This window comes from Phyllostomus hastatus, unplaced genomic scaffold (genome assembly GCF_019186645.2).
Source record: "Phyllostomus hastatus isolate PE091 unplaced genomic scaffold, TTU_PhHast_1.1 phas_contig_402, whole genome shotgun sequence".
NCBI classification, from domain to species: domain Eukaryota; kingdom Metazoa; phylum Chordata; class Mammalia; order Chiroptera; family Phyllostomidae; genus Phyllostomus; species Phyllostomus hastatus.
This window is the reverse complement of record NW_025333873.1, coordinates 13,675,569-13,694,786: the sequence shown is the minus strand read 5'-3', so window position 1 is coordinate 13,694,786 and position 19,218 is coordinate 13,675,569. Positions and strand designations below refer to the sequence as shown.

The 19,218-nt window shown below is 61.1% G+C and overlaps 1 protein-coding gene across 8 annotated transcripts in view; it reads left to right on the top strand.

Annotated features, from left to right (window-relative positions):
- Window positions 1–19,218, top strand: part of GREB1 (growth regulating estrogen receptor binding 1) — a 106,906-nt gene that overhangs the window by 64,619 nt on the left and 23,069 nt on the right. For 6 of the 8 annotated variants that reach the window (XM_045844534.1, XM_045844536.1, XM_045844539.1 and 3 more), the window contains 13 exons: window positions 940–1,053; window positions 1,455–1,598; window positions 2,507–2,692; window positions 5,155–5,508; window positions 7,068–7,196; window positions 7,826–7,954; window positions 8,570–8,767; window positions 9,404–9,584; window positions 11,418–11,613; window positions 12,809–12,945; window positions 15,555–15,894; window positions 16,738–16,853; window positions 18,652–18,851. In XM_045844534.1, the coding sequence (XP_045700490.1) occupies window positions 940–1,053; window positions 1,455–1,598; window positions 2,507–2,692; window positions 5,155–5,508; window positions 7,068–7,196; window positions 7,826–7,954; window positions 8,570–8,767; window positions 9,404–9,584; window positions 11,418–11,613; window positions 12,809–12,945; window positions 15,555–15,894; window positions 16,738–16,853; window positions 18,652–18,851 (2,424 nt within the window). The remainder of the gene's footprint in view (window positions 1–939; window positions 1,054–1,454; window positions 1,599–2,506; window positions 2,693–5,154; window positions 5,509–7,067; window positions 7,197–7,825; window positions 7,955–8,569; window positions 8,768–9,403; window positions 9,585–11,417; window positions 11,614–12,808; window positions 12,946–15,554; window positions 15,895–16,737; window positions 16,854–18,651; window positions 18,852–19,218) is intronic. The other 2 variants (XM_045844541.1, XM_045844540.1) reach the window with 1 other exon arrangement.

Here is a 19,218-nt window from a genome sequence, read left to right as displayed (position 1 = left end):
TGTGAACGGGCCCCTGCTGGTTCTGTCCGGCTCCTCCTCAGGCCGGAATCAGAGAAACGTTGCTCCAGGTGGTGGTTCCCAACCTCCGTGACGCCTTAGGCTCGTCAGGGAGCCCGGGGGGTATCAGCCCGCCTGCGCCCCTCCCCCACCACAGACGCCGGGGTCCTGGTTTACATGGGGCGGGGCTGCCTTAGGCGAGGAGGGTCCTAAAAGCTTCTCGGGGGAGTGTAACGTGCAGTCAGGGTTGGCCATGTAGCTCTTAAGTGCAGGGGAGATGTTGCATCCAAAAGTTGGTCCCAGAAGCACGGTGACCAGTCCGTGGAATTTTGAGTAACCACGAGCCCAGTGAGAGTCACGGGCACGCTGTCATCCTGTTGTCATCTGGGAGGGCAGGATGCCTGGTAGCAGCCGTGGGTGCCAGCCTAGGTCCCCTCGATTTCTTCAGCCTGGAATTCGCTTTCCAGGCTTGGGGTGGGGAGAGGAGCAGCGCTGGGTACGTGCTGCCCCCTAGTGGTGCAGCTGCAGCGGTGGGCTGAGCTTGCTGCAGCTTGTCTGCGGGAATGCCGTTAGCGATATATGGGAATGTGAGGCGATGGTGATGGAGTCTTGGCGGCCACCACTCATTGGGCCCAGGCTTGTGCTTTACATATATTCCCTCTGGTCCTGACCGAGGCACCTTTCAGAGGCGCGCCTAACGATCCCAGGTTGAAGGCGGAGGGGCTAAGCCTTCAGACTGAACGGTGTCCTCGCGCAACTTCGGAAGGAAGCATTGGCAAAGGTGGACAGGATGTTGCCTTATGCCTAGATGCTTCAGTAGATGCTAAAGCCCGTCGTGAACGGTGATTTTAAAAAATAAATAAGTGTTCTCCAAGTCAGGGGAATGTTTTATCGACGCTCATCCCCACGGGCAGCTTAATGCACACTCTGAATGTCGCCTAGGTATCTTGTCCAACTCCGGGCCCCCCAAAAAGCGCCACAAAGGGTGGTCTCCAGAATCTCCATCAGCTACAGACGGTGGCTACCCCCAGGGTGGTGGGAACAGAGCTAAGTATGGTAAGTGACCAGAACTTTCCAAGAATCCAAGGCTCGGGTGTGCTGCTGCTGGTGGGGTGGCGTGTGCATGCGTGTGTGGGCTTCTGTGTGTGCTGGCGAGGAACTGGAGGGAGGCTGACCTTGGTACAGCCAAAGGCTCTCTCTTGCATGTATTAGAGTTGCTTAACAAAGTCCAGCATCCCAGCACAGTAGTGAGTTCCCCGACCTGAAAGGACTTTAAAAAGGAGCTTGCCTGTCACTTGTCAAGGATAATGGAGAGGAGCCTGGGTCCTTTGGTGGGGATGGTTGGACCCGGTGACCTTAAAGATGCTTTTGACCTCAGAAACTTGCGATCCCAAGACTTGGTGGGGGGCGGGGCAGGGTCGAGGTGAGTCTTCCTAACGCTCTCAGTGTGTTCGCAGAGGGTGCGGGCATGTCCTGCCTGCCCCCGGCTGGCTGGGCGGGACCAGCTGCAGTCACCTTTCCCGTGGTGGCCTCCGGGGAGCCAGTGTCTGTCCCGGACAACTTGCTGAAGATATGCAAGGCCAAGCCAGTGATATTTAAAGGCAAGTGGCGCCGTGCAGCGTGGGGGAGCCGGCCGAGGGGGGAAGGGGGCTGGAGGAATGCGCGAGACACGGCCAGCAGGCTGACATTCTTCCAGTCGGACTCCGCAGTGTCCCCTGAGCGCTCACCGACACTCTTTCCAGGACGATGAAAGACCCGAGCGGACCTACCCCGTCACGGGGAAGCCCCCAGTCCTCTGCCAGCAGTCAGAGAGCTTCTTTTTTTTTTCTTTTTAAAGATTCTATTTATACATTTTTAGAGAGGGAAGGGAAGGAGAGAGAGAGAGAGAAGCATCAATGTGCGGTTGCTGGGGGCCGTGGCCTGCAACCCTGCCATGTGCCCTGGCTGGGAATCGAACCTGCGATGCTTTGGTTCGCAGCCCACGCTCAATCCACTGAGCTACACCAGCCAGGAGAGCTTCTTGATTTTGCACAACAGGCCCAAGTAAAATGATTCCACTCCGTGCCGTTCATTTGCTTGTTCATTTGTCCTTTCCTTCCTCACTCACTCAGCCTCACTGAGCTCCCGCCATGGCCACAGGCTCGGGGCTGAGTACCAGGGGCTAGAGACAGAGCTTCGGCCCCTTGCCGACTGGCGGGACCGGCACCGCCCGGTCTGGGGCTGGCCTCGCTGTCACCCTCTGCCGCTGGTCTTTTGGACGATGGACCCCGTGTCTGGTTGGGCTAGGATAGCCATGGTCACCAGTGGGGAGCGGGACGCAGAACCAGACTTGATCTCAGTGTCGGGTCAGTGGCTAGTGTGTGCACTACGTGGGGGCTGATTCGGGGCTCAATGAAAGCAATCCCGTCTTTCATGAGGCCAGAGGCCGGGACTTGGGAGGACTGGGCAGGGCCCTTTGGGTGGGGCCCAGGCCGGTTGACCAGCAGATGCCGCTGCTGCTCCTCCCCAGGCCACGGGAACTTCCCTTACCTGTGCGGGAACCTGAACGACGTGGTGGTGAGCCCGCTCCTGCACACCTGCTACCAGAGCTCGCAGTCCCTGGCCCGGGCGCACGAGCAGTACGGGGCCTCCGCCCTGCAGCCCATCTCGGAGGAGACGCAGCTGCTGCTCACCGTCTACTACCTGGTGCAGCTGGGTGAGTGCCCGCGCTGCCTGCCTGCCTGCGGGCCTCCACGGGAGCACCCGCTGCAGGTGACACGTGCCCAGCCTCCCTCGCTGACCGGCGCCGTGGAGACCGGCTCCGGCTGGTGGAAATGAGGGGCAGGCAATAGGCCGACAGGGGTTGCCTACCGGGGTGGGGGCAGGGCTGCAGGGGTCACCGCTCTGAAGGACCAGGGAGGGCTCACAATAGGTCAGAATGTACGGAAGTCATTCAAAAACGGTTGACCCGCTGAGAGCGGAGTGAGGGCTGATGGGTGACTGTCGGGCGTGGGTCCATGGAAGGGGCCGGCAGCCTCGGTGGGGGCTGGATGAGGAGCGTGGGGACAGGAGCCACGTGGGGGGGGGGTTGGAGGAAACTAGCGTGGTGACTGTGGACAGCTCTCCCAGGGAGCTTGGTCTGGGAGGGGAGGGATGGTTCTGGAGAGGGTGTGGGCTCAGGGGAAAGGCTTTAAACGTGGCAGATAAACAGCTGCCATATTTTTTGGACTATAAGATGTACTCCCCGCCCGCCCCCTGCCCTCAATTTGGGAGGAAGAATGGTTGTTAATGCTGCAGTTGAGTTCTGTTTACATTGGTCAAATATTGTTATTTACCACATTTTTTGCTTCAAAAGTTTTTTTTCCTATTTTCCCCTGCTAAAACCTAGGTGTGTCTTGTGGTCTGAAAATACAGGAAATTCAACCGAATTTTGACGCAGCCCAGGGAGTGGGTGGTGTGATTCCTATTTTTTCAGATCAGGAAACTTGATCACAGCGGGGCTCGCGGCTCCGAGCCGGCGCTGGGTGGGGACGCGTCTGCTAAACAGAAGTTCTGCCCTCCACCTGCCCCCAGTTATAAAATTTGGACACATAAACCAGAAAATACCTGTAGGAAAAAAATGTCGAAAGTGTGCAATCTCAGTAGCCATCGGAGAGATGCCAGTTAACAAGTCAAACAAGGAAAATTTTTCTCAAACTATTGACAGCCCCCCAAGTGATGGTATCCAGGGGCGAAGGGTGCAGGAACACCAGTGTGTGTCGTGTGTCGTGTGCCGGTAACGCGTGGAGGTTGACACACGGGGACCATCTAGAAAAAGTCTGATGATACGTGGGAACTGGCTCTGTAAGGTCACTTTGGAGAGTTTAGGCTGAGGACGCTACGTTCTGTACAGAGGGCTGCACGCTGCAGAATCACTGACAGGTGAGGGTGCTACCTTCTGTACAGAGGGCTGTGCACTGCAGTCACTCACACAGGTGAGGACGCTACGTTCTGTACAGAGGGCTGCACGCTGCAGAATCACTGACAGGTGAGGGCGCTGTGTTCTGCACAGACGGCTGTGCACTGCAGAGTGACTCCCACAGGTGATTCCGTGGAAGCAATAACAGGACTGACAATAGAGACATGCTGCGTAAACAAGGTGCCTGGAACATCTCGTGCCCATTAGTGGTGCTATTTTTGAAGACCCTAAACAGCGGGGAAATGTGACTGAGGTGTGATGGGAAGGACAGGGGACCAGCTCTGAAGCTGTATGCCCGCAATCCTTACAGCAACTTCCAGGAATTTAAACCTGCCCGTGGGGGGCGGGGGCGGAGACGTACACAGAAATAGTTGTGTTTGCATTAGGATGGCGCCATTAGGGCTGCTTTTGTGTCCTCCCTGTGTCTCCCAGTAGTCTGTAATATGATGTAACTAAATACTTTAGATTGTTTTTAAACTAGAATAGGTGCATTTTCCCAGAATCGCTCATTGTATTTGTATAACGCCTCTGCGTGCAGCTCATGGGTCGAGTGGGGGTGGGGGGGGCACCTAAGGCACGAGGGACTCGTGGAGCGGGAGGGGGTGCGCAGGTGTGGGTCGAGTAAGGCATGAGGGACTCGTGGAGCGGGAGGGGGTGTGCAGGTGTGGGTCGAGTAAGGCACGAGGGACTCGTGGAGCGGGAGGGGGTGTGCAGGTGTGGGTCGAGTAAGGCACGAGGGACTCGTGGAGCAGGAGGGGGTGTGCAGGTGTGGGTCGAGTAAGGCACGAGGGGCACGTGGAGAGGGAGGGGGTGCCCAGGTGTGGGTTGAGTAAGGCACGAGGGATTCGTGGAGCAGGAGGGGGTGTGCAGGTGTGGGTCGAGTAAGGCACGAGGGGCACGTGGAGAGGGAGGGGGTGCCCAGGTGTGGGTTGAGTAAGGCACGAGGGGCACGTGGAGAGGGAGGGGGTGCCCAGGTGTGGGTCGAGTAAGGCACGAGGGGCACGTGGAGAGGGAGGGGGTGCCCAGGTGTGGGTTGAGTAAGGCACGAGGGGCACCTGGAGCAGGAGGGGGGTGTGCAGGTGTGGGGCATGTGAGGCATGAGGGGCACCTGGAGCGGGTGGGGGTGTGCCAGCGTGGGGCGCGTGGGGGCATGGGGTGAGTGGGGGCATGGAGCAGGCACTGAGGCGCCGCCCGCCCGCCCGCCCACCCTGTGTTGCCAGCGGCCGACCAGGTGCCCCTGATGGAGGACCTGGAGCAGATCTTCCTGCGCTCCTGGCGCGAGTCGCACCTGACGGAGACCCGGCAGTACCAGCAGGCGGTGCCGCTGCAGCCCTTCCCGCCCACGCCCAGCGCCGTGGCGCCGGTCACCTCCGCGCAGCTGCCCTGGCTGGCGGGCCTGGCCGCCAGCTCCTGCAATGACAGCGTGCACGTCATCGAGTGCACCTACTCCCTGGCCGAGGGGCTCTCCGAGATGTTCCGGCTGCTGGTCGAGGGCAAGCTGGCCAAGACCAACTACGTGGTGATCATCTGTGCCTGCCGGAACGCCGCCATCGACTCCTGCATCGCGGTCACCGGTGAGGCCCTGCCCGCCACCCGGCAGCTGGGCGAGAAGCAGCTGGGGGTGGGTTTCCCAGGGGCTCTCGCTGGCAGTTCCACTCTCTGTGCCTCTCATGCCCGGGTCGGCAGCAGCGGGGGGTGGGAGCTGGGGACCGAAGGTCCTGTGGCCCTCCTCCTGGTGCCAATGCTCAGTGCCCTGGGTCGTGAGCTTGGTGAAGATTCTAACCCCTACTCCCACCGGGGTGACTTGGGGGTCTGGACAGGCCCCAAAACCTCGCTTTTGTGTGCACCTGGCGATGTGATTGGCTTCTTAGAGACAGTTTCTTCCACTACCTAATGGAGACTTAAGAAATGGCCATATTGTGTTGTGTGGGTGAAGGAGTCCATTAACTAATCGTGAAAACACTTGCGGGAGCTCTCCTCCATGCGGCCACAGCCAGGGGCTGGGGACACAGGAGCAGAGGGAGTCAGAGCCCAAATCCAGCACAGAACCTGGCAGGGGGGAGGGCAAGGGGGTGGAGGGTTTTAGTTAGGGGTTCTGGCTTCTAAGAGGCGGTCAGGAGAGCCTCTTCAATGGGGTGTCTTTGAAGCAGGGGTGTGAAGGACGGGGAAACAGTGCCGACAAGGGCAGGCGCAGGGTCCCCTTCCCCCCCAAGACCATGGGGCAGCAGGTGGTGCATGGCCAGGTGAAGGGACCACGGGCTGGCCAGGACCTGGGGCTGTGCGGGGCCCTGAATGCCGGGATTTTCCCGTGTGAGCTGTTTGGACCAGAGGAGAGATGTGACCTGACTTTCGGTTCAGGAGGACTTGCCGGGGGGGGGGGGGTGTGAGAACAGGCTGGGGGTGTGCCTAGGGAGGAGGCCGTGTGGGGCGCTGGGCTGCTGGGAGTGGGGAGAGGCGGCCGGAGCCTGGGTGCATTTTGGAGTTGGCGCCTTCGGGGTTTGCGGTGGGTCCTGTGCTGACAGTGGGAGGAAGGGGGGACTTGGGGACCACCCGAGGAGTGGGGCCTGGGCCGCTGGCCTCCTGCAGGGGCTGTGTATTGAGACCAGAATAGGTGTTCTGAACTTAAACCTGAAATCTTCGTATTTTTAAAAACTTAAAAAACCCTCACGTTGTTCTGGGTAAGGACCCCATTGTCTCTCACCATTCTCTGACGCTGACCTCATTCCCCATTTTGTGCGTGGCACTGACATTTGCTGTGTCGGGCGTTGGGCTAAGTGTCTCACAAACAGGGTCTGTTTCACCCGCACCACCGTCCCACCGAGTGGGTACTCCCGTCAGCCCCGAGTTCCAAGGGGGATGCCGGGTGCGGCAGGGCTCAGCAACGCATCCTGGGTCAGCGGGGGAGTCAGGCCCCATGGCCAATACTCTGGGCATTCCCTCTCATGACCCCGCCTGGGACCCGGGGCCAGCGTGGAGTAGGCTGCGTGTCCATCTGACCAACACAAACACCTGCGCTCAGCCAGGCCAGGTGCCGGGAGGGGGGGGACAGGGGAGAGAGGTGCAGGCACCGACTTGCCGTCAGCGAACTAACTCTAAGCAGGGGCCCGGTGAGAGTCTGCGGCCTGTTTTCCAGGGAAATACCAAGCCCGCATTCTCTCCGAGAGCCTCCTCAGCCCCGCGGAGTACCAGAAGGAAGTCAGTTATGAGCTGGTTACGGGCAAAGTGGACTCCTTGGGAGCCTTCTTTAGCACCCTCTGTCCAGGTAGGCCTGCAGCGAGACGGGTTCAAATGCATGCACGAACCACACAGAAATAAGGATACAGGGAGGGGAGGTCACGGTGGAGCCCGACCCTCCTGACCTGCTGGGGCTGCCTGTCTGGTGTGCGTGTCGGCGTGCGCGGCCCCTGCTGCCACCTTCCTGCACTGGCTGTAGCTTCTCCTGGGCTTTGTGGTTTCTATCTCCTTGGGGCACGTGAAGGCCTTGAGCCCGTTCCTTTCTGCCCCTCTCCACACCGCTCCTGCCTGCCCCTCTGCACGGCTTGAAGCTTCTCGCGGGAGCGGCGCGTCCTCTGGGCCCCGTCCTGTGGGTGCTGTGCGCGCCCGTCTCTGTTCTTTGCCTGGAGGCTCACCCCCCAGACTCGCGCGTGGGCCCAGAAACCTCCTCCCAGAGGGGCTCAGACCCTCTCCTCCGCCCTTCTGGGGTTGCTCCTTCTGTCCCAGCACCTGCGCGGCACGGTGTGGCTCCCCCACCGGGTCTGGACCCCTGGATGGGGTGGGCCGTGTCGTCTTTGTCTCTTAAACCCCAGGCCCAGCGTGGCTCCGGATGCACTGCGGGTGTTCCCTGGGGTCTGCTCACTCTCACGACCCCGTTTCTGTTCCTGTTTTGGGCAGAGGGTGACATTGACGTGTTGCTGGACAAATTTCACCAGGAAAGTCAAGGCCACATTTCTTCTTCACTCACTGCCGCCTCTGTCACCAAATCAGTGTCCCTGGATGTCGGAGGGGTGCCGGCGTGCACGAGTGAGTGGTGAGGAGTTGGTGGCCGGGGTCTGGGCTGGCAAGGCCGCGTCCGGGGACCCCGGGGGGGCCGCCGGGAAGCGACGTGCGAGAGGCACGGCCAGAGGGCAGGGCTCCTCCGGAGCATCACGCGAGACCTGATGTCCAGCTTGAATTCTGGTTCGTGACGACAGGTCATTGACCTGGAAACAAGCATCTGTAGGGGGTTCTGAGAGGGCGCAGTTCTCTGTTGGGGTTCACCTCATCAATGTGCTGTTGAGATACTTATTCACACTAAGGCCCTGACGTTGTCTCCTCGACAACTCACGCCCTCTTCCGGATTCCAGACTCAGCCAGCCTTCCTAGGACACCACCCCCATCCTGTCCCCCGCGGGTGGAGTGGGTCACAGCCGCTGAGCTCCCCAGGGGCAGGTCCATCCCCCTTGGATGATGAAGTGGGGATGGGTGTGCGAGAGGACTCCTGGGACCCAGCCCGGAGCAGGTCCCCGGGGGGCAGGAGGGGGACTGTTGGCCCCATGCACGAGATGGGGTGGGGGGTGCACCGTGTCCTCCCCGGCAGAGGTCGGGGGCCGGGGCCCTCGGCTCCGGGCGCCTCACGCCCACGGGCTCTGGTCGCAGGTTACAGCCCGGAGCCGCCCCGCGTCCGGCCCTTCCAGCTGGCCGTGGCCCAGAAGCTGCTCTCCCACGTGTGCTCCGTCGCGGACGCCAGCACCCAGAACCTGGACCTGGGGTCCTTCGAGAAGGTGGACTTCCTGATCTGCGTCCCGCCCTCCGAAGTGGCCTACCAGCAGACGCTGCTGCACGTCTGGCATTCGGGTGCGGGGCCTCCCCGGGCGGGCGGGTGGGCGGGGGGCCGGCGGGGGCAGTTGGACGAAGGCCACGCTGGGGTTCGGGACAGCAGTCTTCGCCGCTGACAGGGGCAGGGCAAGAAGTCTCGCCCCGGTTTGTGGGCCGTGACACTGGTGCTGAGAGATGATGCCTCACCCAGGACTTGGCTCTCCGTTCAGGGGAGATCCAGCTCGAGTTCTCGCGAGGGTCCAGGACCCACGTGAACATCCTTGCCCTAGTCTTTCAAGGGGACTGACTGGGAACTGCATGGAGAGTCAGTCCTCAAAGGGGTCACTCCGGTCCGCCCTGCGTCCTGGTGGCATCCAGCCCGGGAGGTGCCCTTGCGGGGCCTGGGGGTCCTTTCCGACCTCCTGCTTCCGTGCCTGGGATCGGCCTCTCCACGGAGCCGGCTCAGCTGTGTGCCCCGGGCGGGCTGTCTCTGGGCCCAGCCGCAGCACAGCCGAGGTAACCCGGTCGCTTGTGTGGGGCCGGCCCCCAGACTCGCCCGTGCAGTTGGGGGCCGAGCACAGCGCCAGCCACACTCGCCGGGGGTCCTCAGAGTGGATGGAGGCTGCGGCGGCGTGTGCGCCACACTCACGTGTGCGTGTGTACACTCGGTTGCAGGGGTCTTGCTGGAGCTCGGCTTGGAAAAGGAGCACGTGAGCAAGCAGCAGGTGGAGCAGCACGTGCTGAAGCTCGATGCCGAGGCGCAGACCAAGTTCAAGTCCTTCCTGCAGAGCGCCTTCCAGAACCCACACACGCTCTTCGTCCTCGTCCACGACCACGCCCACTGGGACCTCGTGAGGTGAGGTTCGAGTGCCGCGGGCGGGTGGGCAGGCTGCTCCTCTGAGACGACGATGGTGTTTATGGATGACGCCGGGGGACTGTGTCTCGGCCCTCGGAAGAGGAGGGGCGGTGGGGTTTGGCGTCGGGGACAGGCACTGGGGCTGTGGTTCTGCGCCTTCGAGCTGGGCGTCGTCTCAGGCATCCAGCGCAGCCTCTGAGTGGTGCGGTGTGGAAACCGAGGCCCCAGAAGGGACGCGTCATGCTCGATGTCGTCACAGTGCTGGGTGCGGGGGGGCGGGTGCCCGCCTGGAACCAAGGCCCTGAACTGCACGAGGGGATGCGTTGTCGGTGCCCCACTCGGCTGCCAAGCCCCAGATTCGTGCGGGCGGGATCCTGGTGGGGGGCGGGGGGAGCTCAGTCCAGGCCCCTTCCTGACGGAGGCCCCCCCCTCCCTCCCCGTGGTTGGCTGTGGGACCGACCGCGAGTCCCAGCAGGCACCATCCTCCTTCAGGAGGGACGTGACATGTCCGTTCGTCTGAACTGAGTAGAGGGGTCTGAGCGTTGAGCTTGGAATCTGGGGGTGATCCGGGTGTCTGGCGGGACCGGCCACCCCCAGGAGACGGGCCTGGGTGGTGGGGTACACTTGACCCTGCCCCTGACGTGGCCGAGGACGGGGAGGCAGGTCTTGGGTCGGGTTAGGGTGCAAGGCTTTGGTTTAGCACAGAGCCAGAAGCTTAGGGCTGCCCGGAGCCTTAAAAAGGATGATTTAAATTTAAGGTAAATGGCTCCCAGTCCGGGGCCAGTGTGTGGGCCTGGGGAAATCGGAACATCCTGGATTATACAACAGGGTACGTTTTTTGAGTATTTATTCTGAGGGGAGGCGTATCACCCATAAGGTGAGTCGCTGGTTCTCACTGTTCCCCTGGACGTGCAGGTGAGGCGGCCAAGGCCGTCTGCCCGTGGAGCCAGGCTCCGCTGCCCTTGACCCCTAGGGCCCCCGTCCAGAAGGCCGCCGCGCCATTCCTGCACCTCTGGAAGATCTCACTCGAGGCCACGCTTTTATTGACGTTAAAGGCGGGGTGGGGGGAGAGGGAGAGACACAGCGACCGCCTGCCTCTCATATACAGGCCCGACCAGGGATCGAACCCATGACTGTTTGGCTTACAAGACGATGCCCAAACGCCTGAACCATGCTGGCCAGGGCTCCATTTTCAATGCTTTTTTTTTTTTAAAGATTTTATTTTTAGAGAGGGAAGGAAGGGAGATAGAAACATCAATGTGCGGTTGCTGAGGGCCGTGGCCTGCAACCCAGGCATGTGCCCTGACTGGGAATCGAACCTGTGACACTTTGGTTCGCAGCCCGCGCTCAATCCACTGAGCTATGCCAGCCAGGACCCACTTTCAGTGCTTTTCAACTGAGCATAGAAACCTTCCGTTTCCATCTTCCTTGGATCGTCTCAGAGCCCGCAGGCCTTCAGGGGAAAGGATTTAGGGAGACGGGTAACAGGTTGGGCCGAGGGAGAACGGGCGGTTCGGCGAACACTCCTGGGTGACAGTCGCCGCTCCAGGGGCGGGGGGTGCGCTGTGTCCCCTGCAGGCAGTGTCCCGGCCAAGTTGTCAGACGGGAACCGGCACTGGGGGCGTCCCTGACGGGTGCCTGCAGCAGAGTCATTTAAGAAAAGTCCGTTTTCCTCATCACGGGCAGAGCCGTGCACCTCGATTGCTGGTGGTGTGTCGGGGTTGGGGTGGGGGTGCTAGTTATGAACGTGCGAACCGCGTGACCCTGTGCGAGTGTAGGTCGGGCTGCTCATCCCACCGACGGCCCCGTCTCCCCTCTTCCTTCCTCCCCCAGCAGCGCCGTGCACAACCTCTACCCCCAGAGCGACCCGTCGGCGGGATGGGTGGACAGGCTGCTCAACTGCAGGGAGGTGAAGGAGGCCCCCAACATCGTGACCCTGCACGTGACCTCCTTCCCCTACGCGCTGCAGACGCAGTGCACCCTCATCAGCCCCTACAACGAGATCCACTGGCCGGCCTCGCACAGCGACGTGAGTCGGGAGAAGCTCTCTCCGGCGGAGATGCCGGTGAACGAGAACGCTTGGGGGGTCCAGGGGGTGCCGGCTCCTCGGGTCTTTCATTTGACCCAGGTCCGGGTTGCAACCCCCTCTTGGTGTTAAGGAACATTCCTGAAATACATCCGTTGGCTTCCGCCTCTTAGAGCAGGGAAGGTTTTGTCCGGCCGTCTTAGAACGGTTCCCGTGTGTCCTGTATCCCTGAACTGTGTCCCTCCTCAGACTGAACGCACGCCCACGGAACCTGGCGAACCTGCCCTTCCTCATCAGATCAGAAGGTCACCGCGGCTCCGGTGACCTGAGGGGCCTGGGTGGTCGGGTGCCAGCTGATGGCACGAGGAGCCAGCAAGCGGCAGTTTTCTGGGGTGTCCCGGGGTCACCTGAGGAGCTTGTAAAGATCCCGAGCTTGGCCTCTGCCCAGCGGACTCGGCCTCAGTGGCGGCGAGATGGCACTTGTTTGTGTGGCCCTTGCCGTGAGCCGGGTGGGCACGGCCCTGAGGGCTCTGTCACGTGAACTCATTTCGGACGCAGGAGCCCGGAGGATTTTGGTTTACACATCGGGGTGGGGGTGGGGGGCTGAGCCACTTGCCTCAAGCCGCACGGCTGGGAAGGGGCCGCAGGCTGTGACCCAGTCGGCTGGCTCTGTGGCCCCGCACTTAACCACGTGCCGCTGGAGGGCCAAGCCTACGTCTCTGTGATTGTAGCAGCCTCCCCGCCTTTGCTCTGGCGTTTGAGAAGCTCCGGTGTTAGTTTGGGAGGAGCTGTGTGTCAGTGTGAGTAAAATTGGTTAGCTGGACATATTTTTCCTGTCACCTTTCATAACGGTGGGATGTGAGATAGTTGACTGTTCATAAAGCCAGGTGGTGATGTTGGAAAGAAGCAGGTTTAACAACAAAAGCTGCATGTTAAGGATAAAGCTGGTTTTCTTCTTGGCAAGCACACTGGGGTTAGTGAGCGGAAGAGCCCTGACTGATGGGGACACGCAGCCCCCTAAGTGGGGGGCGCTCTGTGCTCTGGGCCTGCAGAGGAGCGAGCGAAACGCCCCCCAGGGGACGGCGGAGCCGGCACCGTTCAGCCAGGGTGCCCGCCAGGGCGCCTGGCTCCCAGCACGTGACCCCCTCAGTCTCCGCAGATGTGACGCTTGGGTGACCGGCTCTCTTCTCCGCCTCAGGGCGCGGACTTGTATCCTGAGAGCAAGAAGTACTTCGGGCTGTCGGAGTTCATCGAGTCGACCCTTTCGGGGCACAGCCTCCCCTTGCTGAGATACGACAGCTCCTTCGAGGCCATGGTCACTGCGCTGGGGAAAAGGTACGCATCCCTCTTCGCAGTCCCGAGCGTGGCCCCGCGGTCGAGTGCACGGTGAAGTGGGTGTGTCCAGGCAGCTCCGGGACGGGACCCACCCTGGGTGACTCGGTCCCTCTGGCAAAGGGACCTGGTTTATTTCGTGCCCTGCGTTTCGGGACAGTGGCGGCTGCTGTGCTGTCGCTGCAGAAGACCCCGGAGACGAGAACAGGCAGGAGGACGCTGGGACGCAGGACTGCGCATGGGAGACCTGACTGGGAGGGAACAGAGTGGGCGGGGAGACACCAGAAGGTCTAAAGGCGGCAACGGTGGCCATCCCAGCTGCTCCGTCCAGGTTTTATTTCCTTCGAGCCACTCGCTGTCCCGAGAGCCTCACTCTCATGGTCTCACTCGGTCCTCACCACCTCTGAGTCTGTGGATGGGCTTGTCCCAGTTTTGCAAATACACGGAGGCTCAGCGAGACACCGTGACGGTCTTGGACCATGTGTCTCACGAGGGGTGGGGCTAGGAGAGAAGGCAGAGCCCATCGGATGTGACAGCTTGCCCTTTGACCCGTCACAGCGGAGCTCGGGGGCAGGCGCTCCTGCTTCCCTTTTACAGATGAGGAAACTGAGGCCTGGGGAGGTCGAGTGATTGAGACACCATGCAGTTCCTACGCTGCAAAGCCTGGCTGGGTTTTTGCAGACTGTAATGCACCACCCTAGGGATGGGCGTGCCCTCCCACTGGGGGTGAGTGGAGCTGGGGTCCCCCACTGGCCCTCCTGGCACCTCGTTTTTTCTCACTTGCCCATGAAGGGATCCAATTAGACGCGTGCTTCTCAAACTGTGTCCCGAGGTAAGGTAGGCTGCTTTGGCTGGATACTAATAGCCCTTGGCCAAAAGGGGTTCCGTGGTCACACACGTTTGAGGAACCTCTCATTTAACCAAAGGATTTCTCTTTCGTGAGCATTCTCACAGCCGTCCACGGGCCAGGGAGGCCATAAGTCCTCCTTGAGGGGACGGCTGGAGTGGATGACACCTCCAGTGTCTCCTGGGATGACCGTCCCTCCCAACACCCTTTGAGAAACCTGGTCCCTTTGCTATCTCGGAGCACTTTGATGCTGATGGATTTAATCGGGCCACTTCTGCAGCTCCGGATGGGCGGGTGGCTGAGCGCTGGTGGACTTGCTCAGGGAGGAAGCTGTGGAGTCGTCCCCGAGGCTGTGAGAGCTGGTGTTGGCCCCGCCCTGCCCCGTCCTGCCCTGCACTCACTCCCGCCCGGTTTTGCAGCGAGCCTGCGTGGGGTGCCGAGAGAACGGCTGTCCCCCGAGCAGAGTTGAGTGCAGGCACTTCCCACCGTGTCGGGGGTGGGGCAAAGAAGGTGCTGCTTCTGCCTACGAGACATCCTGCCCTTCTGACCTTGCTCAAGGTGACAAGGGGCCACCAGAGCCAGGGCAGTAAGTGGGGCAGGGGAGACGGTGTATCCTCCACTCTGCCGCCGTCCGTCCTTCCTCGGCACTGTGGGGCCAGGGCAAAACAGCCCTTGGGCCACCGAGTCCCTTTGCACCGGAGTCTGTGGCCCGGTGTGGCTTTCCCGGGCCAGCTGTGGTAGTGGCAGCGTGCCCAGCCAACCCCAGTCTGTAGGACCCGTGGGGTGGTGGAAGTGCTAAGGAGAAAGAATGAAGGAAAAGGAGGGGCAGGAGGAGACCTCAGAGATGCTGTCAGAAGGCGGGCTGGCTGCACCCCAACTCCACATGCCCATTGTGGGGTGTGGCCACGGGAAGGTTCCTGACTTTGCAGGTCAAGAAATTACTTAGTCGTTGCTCCAAAAGGCGCTCAGCGAGAGGGCTCATTCCCGAGAAATTCACCCGGAGGAGCCCTGTGCCCAAACTGGGTGTCGTCGTCTGTGCTCCTGCTGAGACACGCAGCGACCTCTTGTTCTGGAGTCTCTTTCAGACTCGAGGGCCAGAGCCGCTCCAGCTGTGCACCTGGTGGGGGGGTGGGGTCACCGCCGCCGTGTGAGACGCATGTAGTGGCCGTGACCTCCACAGAGAGTATTGGGCCTCCTGGTTGGACTGGATGTGTTCTGATTTGTCACTCTTAAAGTCAATCGCATTTAGTTACAGTTCCATTAACGATGAATGCGCTGTCCTTGAGGTGAATGGCTGGTGTGCTTTTAGGATGAAGCCCCCGAATCTGGGGTCTGTGGTAGCTGTACTTACACAGCGACAGCCGGCGGTTCCCCCCTCCTGGTGGGGAGAACCCAGGGTTCCCTCCCCTGGTGGGGAGGAGCCAGGGCCAATGGCCTGATTCAGGGAATGATGCGTGGAGCTGGTTATGGACTGGGCAGGCACTTACCTTCCTTCTCCATCTGTGCATTCGTTGAACACGTACTTCCTGGGACACCAGCAACAACAGACCCGTCCCTGCGTTTCCTGGCTGGACATGCCCACGCAGGAAGGCTACTGTCTCGGGTTCCAAACGGCCAGGGTCCACGGGACTCGTGACTGGGCTGTGACCTGGGCATTGTGGAAGTCAGGCAACCTGTTTGCCATGTGCGGGCCTCCCCACCTGGAGCCGCTGGACAGCCTGGGTCCCGGGCCGTCGGGCGGGCTCACGCCGGTCTCTCTGCTCAGGTTCCCACGCCTGCACAGCGCCGTCATCCGGACCTTCGTCCTGGTGCAGCACTACGCGGCTGCCATGATGGCGGTGAGCGGCCTCTCGCAGATGAAGAGTTACACCTCGGTGGAGACGCTGGAGATCACCCAGAACCTCCTCAACGCGCCCAAGCAGTGCCCCTGCGGCCACGGGCTCATGGTCCTGCTGCGGGTGCCCTGCCCGCCGCTGGCGGCCCTGGCCTACGAGCGCCTGGCCCACGTGCGCGCGCGGCTGGCGCTGGAGCGGCACTTCGAGATCATCCTGGGCAGCCCCAGCTCCGGCCTCACCGTCGGGAAGCACTTCGTGAAGCAGCTCAAGGTGGGCGCTCTTATCAGGGGCCTGGCAACACACTCCTTAATGTTGTATCCCTCGTGGCCTTGTGCGCCTTGCTACCCCTCCTGCCGCCTCCTGGGCCAGGTGTCCACCTGCATCTTTCAGTCGGGAGGTGCCAAATTATTGCTGCAACCCCCTGGCTGCCCTCCCCGCTGCCCCCAACTCACTATCTTGCTGTTTCAGACTCCTGAGTTGCAGCATGCTTTCTTCCTTGGGGGTTCTCTTCTCCTTCGCTTAGCTGATGTCTGCCAGCCTGTGGGACCCAACCGGGTGTTTTCCTCTTTCAGCAAGCTGCCCCTCCCGACACCTGGGGGCCTCCCCCACACCTGGGGCTGCTTCGGTGTTCTCCGTCCTCGGGCTCCTCCCCAGGTGATGGATGGAGGGCGGAAACCATCCCCAAAGATCTCACTCTTTCACACTTCAGCGCAGTGCCTGGCTTAGAGCAGCTTCTCAGTGAATCTCTGAGTGCTGGGGAATTCACGAGCGTTATGTCAGAAGGAATGTTGAAACGATGACCGAGGGGGAACTGTGGGTGGGAGGTGGAGTGCCACGGTGGAGAGACGGTAAAAACCAGTACATGCACCGAGGGCGTGTGCCGTCGTCCAGGGAGTCAGGGAGCAGGTGTGTCCTGAGTAGCTGGTCTGCGCTGGGTGCACGGTGGAGAAGGAGGGGACCTACTTATTTGCAGTACAAAGAACGTCCCTTTCTGTCAAGGGATACCACGCAAGGGTTTTTTTTTCAATCAGTAGGCGGCCATGCAGGCTCCCTTGGAGCTGGGCTAGCTGGGGAGTTGGGAGTCTTTAGGTGTTATTTCTTAATTATCTGCAGATGTGGCAGAAAATCGAGGATGCGGAGTGGAGACCTCAGACTTACCTGGAGCTGGAGGGCCTGCCTTGCATCCTGATCTTCAGTGGGATGGACCCGCACGGGGAATCCCTACCGAGGTGAGAAGAGGGGGCTCTGCCCCTGGGGTCTCTGAGGAGCCTGGGCCTACACCTGGGGCTTTTCTAGGCTGGGTTTCCACCGCCCGACTCCAGGGGGCGCATTCCCATTCATGGTCACCTTAGGTTTGTATCTTTGTTATGGTGGTGTTCTAGCTCATGGGAGTGAACTGTGGGACCTGGGACACTTTCCCGAGTTCTCTGCTTGTGGGGGCAGAGTGGGGGCTGTTGCCAGGCTCTGGGTGGAGGCCTTGCAGTTTGTCCCCAGGGCAGGGGGAGGGCTGTCACCCTGAGAGGGACGGCCGTCACCCTGAGAGGAACGGCTATCCCACTTTGGAAGTGTTCGATCGTCGCGGCTGCGTTTCCCGCTGGTCTGGGGGAGAGCTGGTCCCTCCAGATCTAGGGCATGTGCTGGAAGGGGCTGGTGGCCGATGCCGCTTGGGAAGAGTCCATTCTTCTGGCTCTGGGGCCTGCTGTCTCAGGGGCCGTGTTCCTGGCCGTCACAGCCGAGCAGGCAGCTGCAAGCCCGCACGGTGTCTCCTGGGGGTCCGTCTCCCCACGGGCCGGTGGACACTAAGGACAGAGATCCCTGGGCCTTCAGTCTGGAAGCTGCTGGCACTGGTGGTCACAGGTGGGCTTTTACAGACTGATGTTGCACCCACAGAGCAGAGCAGAGCAGGTGGCTACACAAGACACATTTTTGCTTGCATAACAAAATAGGAGGAACTGACGTTTCTTGGGCCTGTGCTGCACGCTGGCCACCCTCCTAGATCCTGTTCCTGTGCTTTAGTTCACTTGACTCTCGTGACCCTGGGGGGAGGTGTTGTTCCAGGAGCCCTGAGTGACTGACGAGGCACCGGGGCGGACAGAGGTTAAGCGGTGTGGCTGGCTGCGGACGCCGGGGTGTGTGCGAGGGCCAGTGCACGCTGCGTGTGCATGGGGCCCAGGAAAGGGGCTCCAGACCTTTGACCTCGGTTACTGCTATTTCACAAGGGTGAACTGTTCCATTCCGCAACTCCATAAGGGCTCAACGTCTCGCTCCGTCTTAAACTTGTGCGAGGGGTTTACTGAGCGACCTCTTTGCATCGGGTCGGCGCGGTGCTCGACTTCCAGTGTCGTGTCTGCGCCCTGCTGCAATAGCACTGCCGTCCCGTTTCGTAGATGCGCTCAGGAAAGACTTGTTTGCCTGAGGTCACACACCCGGCAGCCAGTCACAGGGTCTCTCGCTGAGCCCTGTGCTGTGCCCCCTCCACATCCCCGAGCCTGCGCGGGCCTGTCCTCCCTGCTCCCTTCCTCTGAGGACCCCACCCTGTTCCTGGTCGGTGTCTGTCCCCCAGGTGGACTCTCCTTTCCAGTAGGTTGGTGACTCGATGGTCGTCATGTTCCCAACACCTAGCACAGCCCCTGGCACGTTGTAATTGTGCATGAATAATCGCGTGTCCAATCATTGCACACCTCACAGCGGTGCACTTGGGTGGCTCTTCCCAGTCGTGCCCACGTTTCAGAGGAAAGCGTCCTGAGCCTCCGAGAGCTTACACACCGTGGGAGGGCCTGTCCCTAGGAAGGGGCAGGGTTGAACTTCAAGCCTCATTTTCGTCCCCACTCAGTGCTCTGCCCGTTACGCGCAACTCAGCCCACGCTGGCGGAGGGCTCCCAGCAGGCCGGGGCTTTTCCTTCCGGGCAGCCCTGGGCCCCAGCGGGAAGGGCAGGGGGCGGGGCCGCTCCCCGTTTCCCTCCGCGTGGGCGTGGCACTTCCTTGCGGAAGGCTCTGGATGGACACCTCCTCCATTCGCCCCCCCAGGTCTCTGCGGTACTGCGACCTGCGTCTGATCAACTCGTCCTGCTTGGTGAGGACGGCGCTGGAGCAGGAGCTGGGCCTGGCCGCCTACTTCGTGAACAGCGAGGGGCCCCTGGAGAAGGGGCCCCAGGGCGAGGGCGTGGAGAGCGACGCAGAGAAGCTGAGCAGCACGGACAACGAGGAGGAGGAGCTGGTGACGGAAGGTCGGCGCCCGCGCATGCGCAGTTGTGTGGACATTGGTGCGGCGTGCGCGTGGCCCTGGGGCCCGTCTGCTGGCCAGCAGCTGGGGAGAGAGCTGTGTAGACCCGTCTTTGGAGGGAACGGCAGCTCTCTCCTTGCACTCGGGCTTGCTGTTTTTCCTTTTCCCCGAGGTGTAAGAAAGTGGAAACCCTCACAGGCTCTTCTAGCTCTAGGATTTTTTTTTAATTTATTTTTATTTTTAGAGAGGGAAGGGAGGGAGAAAGAGAGAAACATCAATGTGTGGTTCTGGGGGCCATGGCCTGCAACCCAGGCATGTGCCCTGGCTGGGAATCGAACCTGCGACACTTTGGTTTGCAGCCCGCGCTCAAT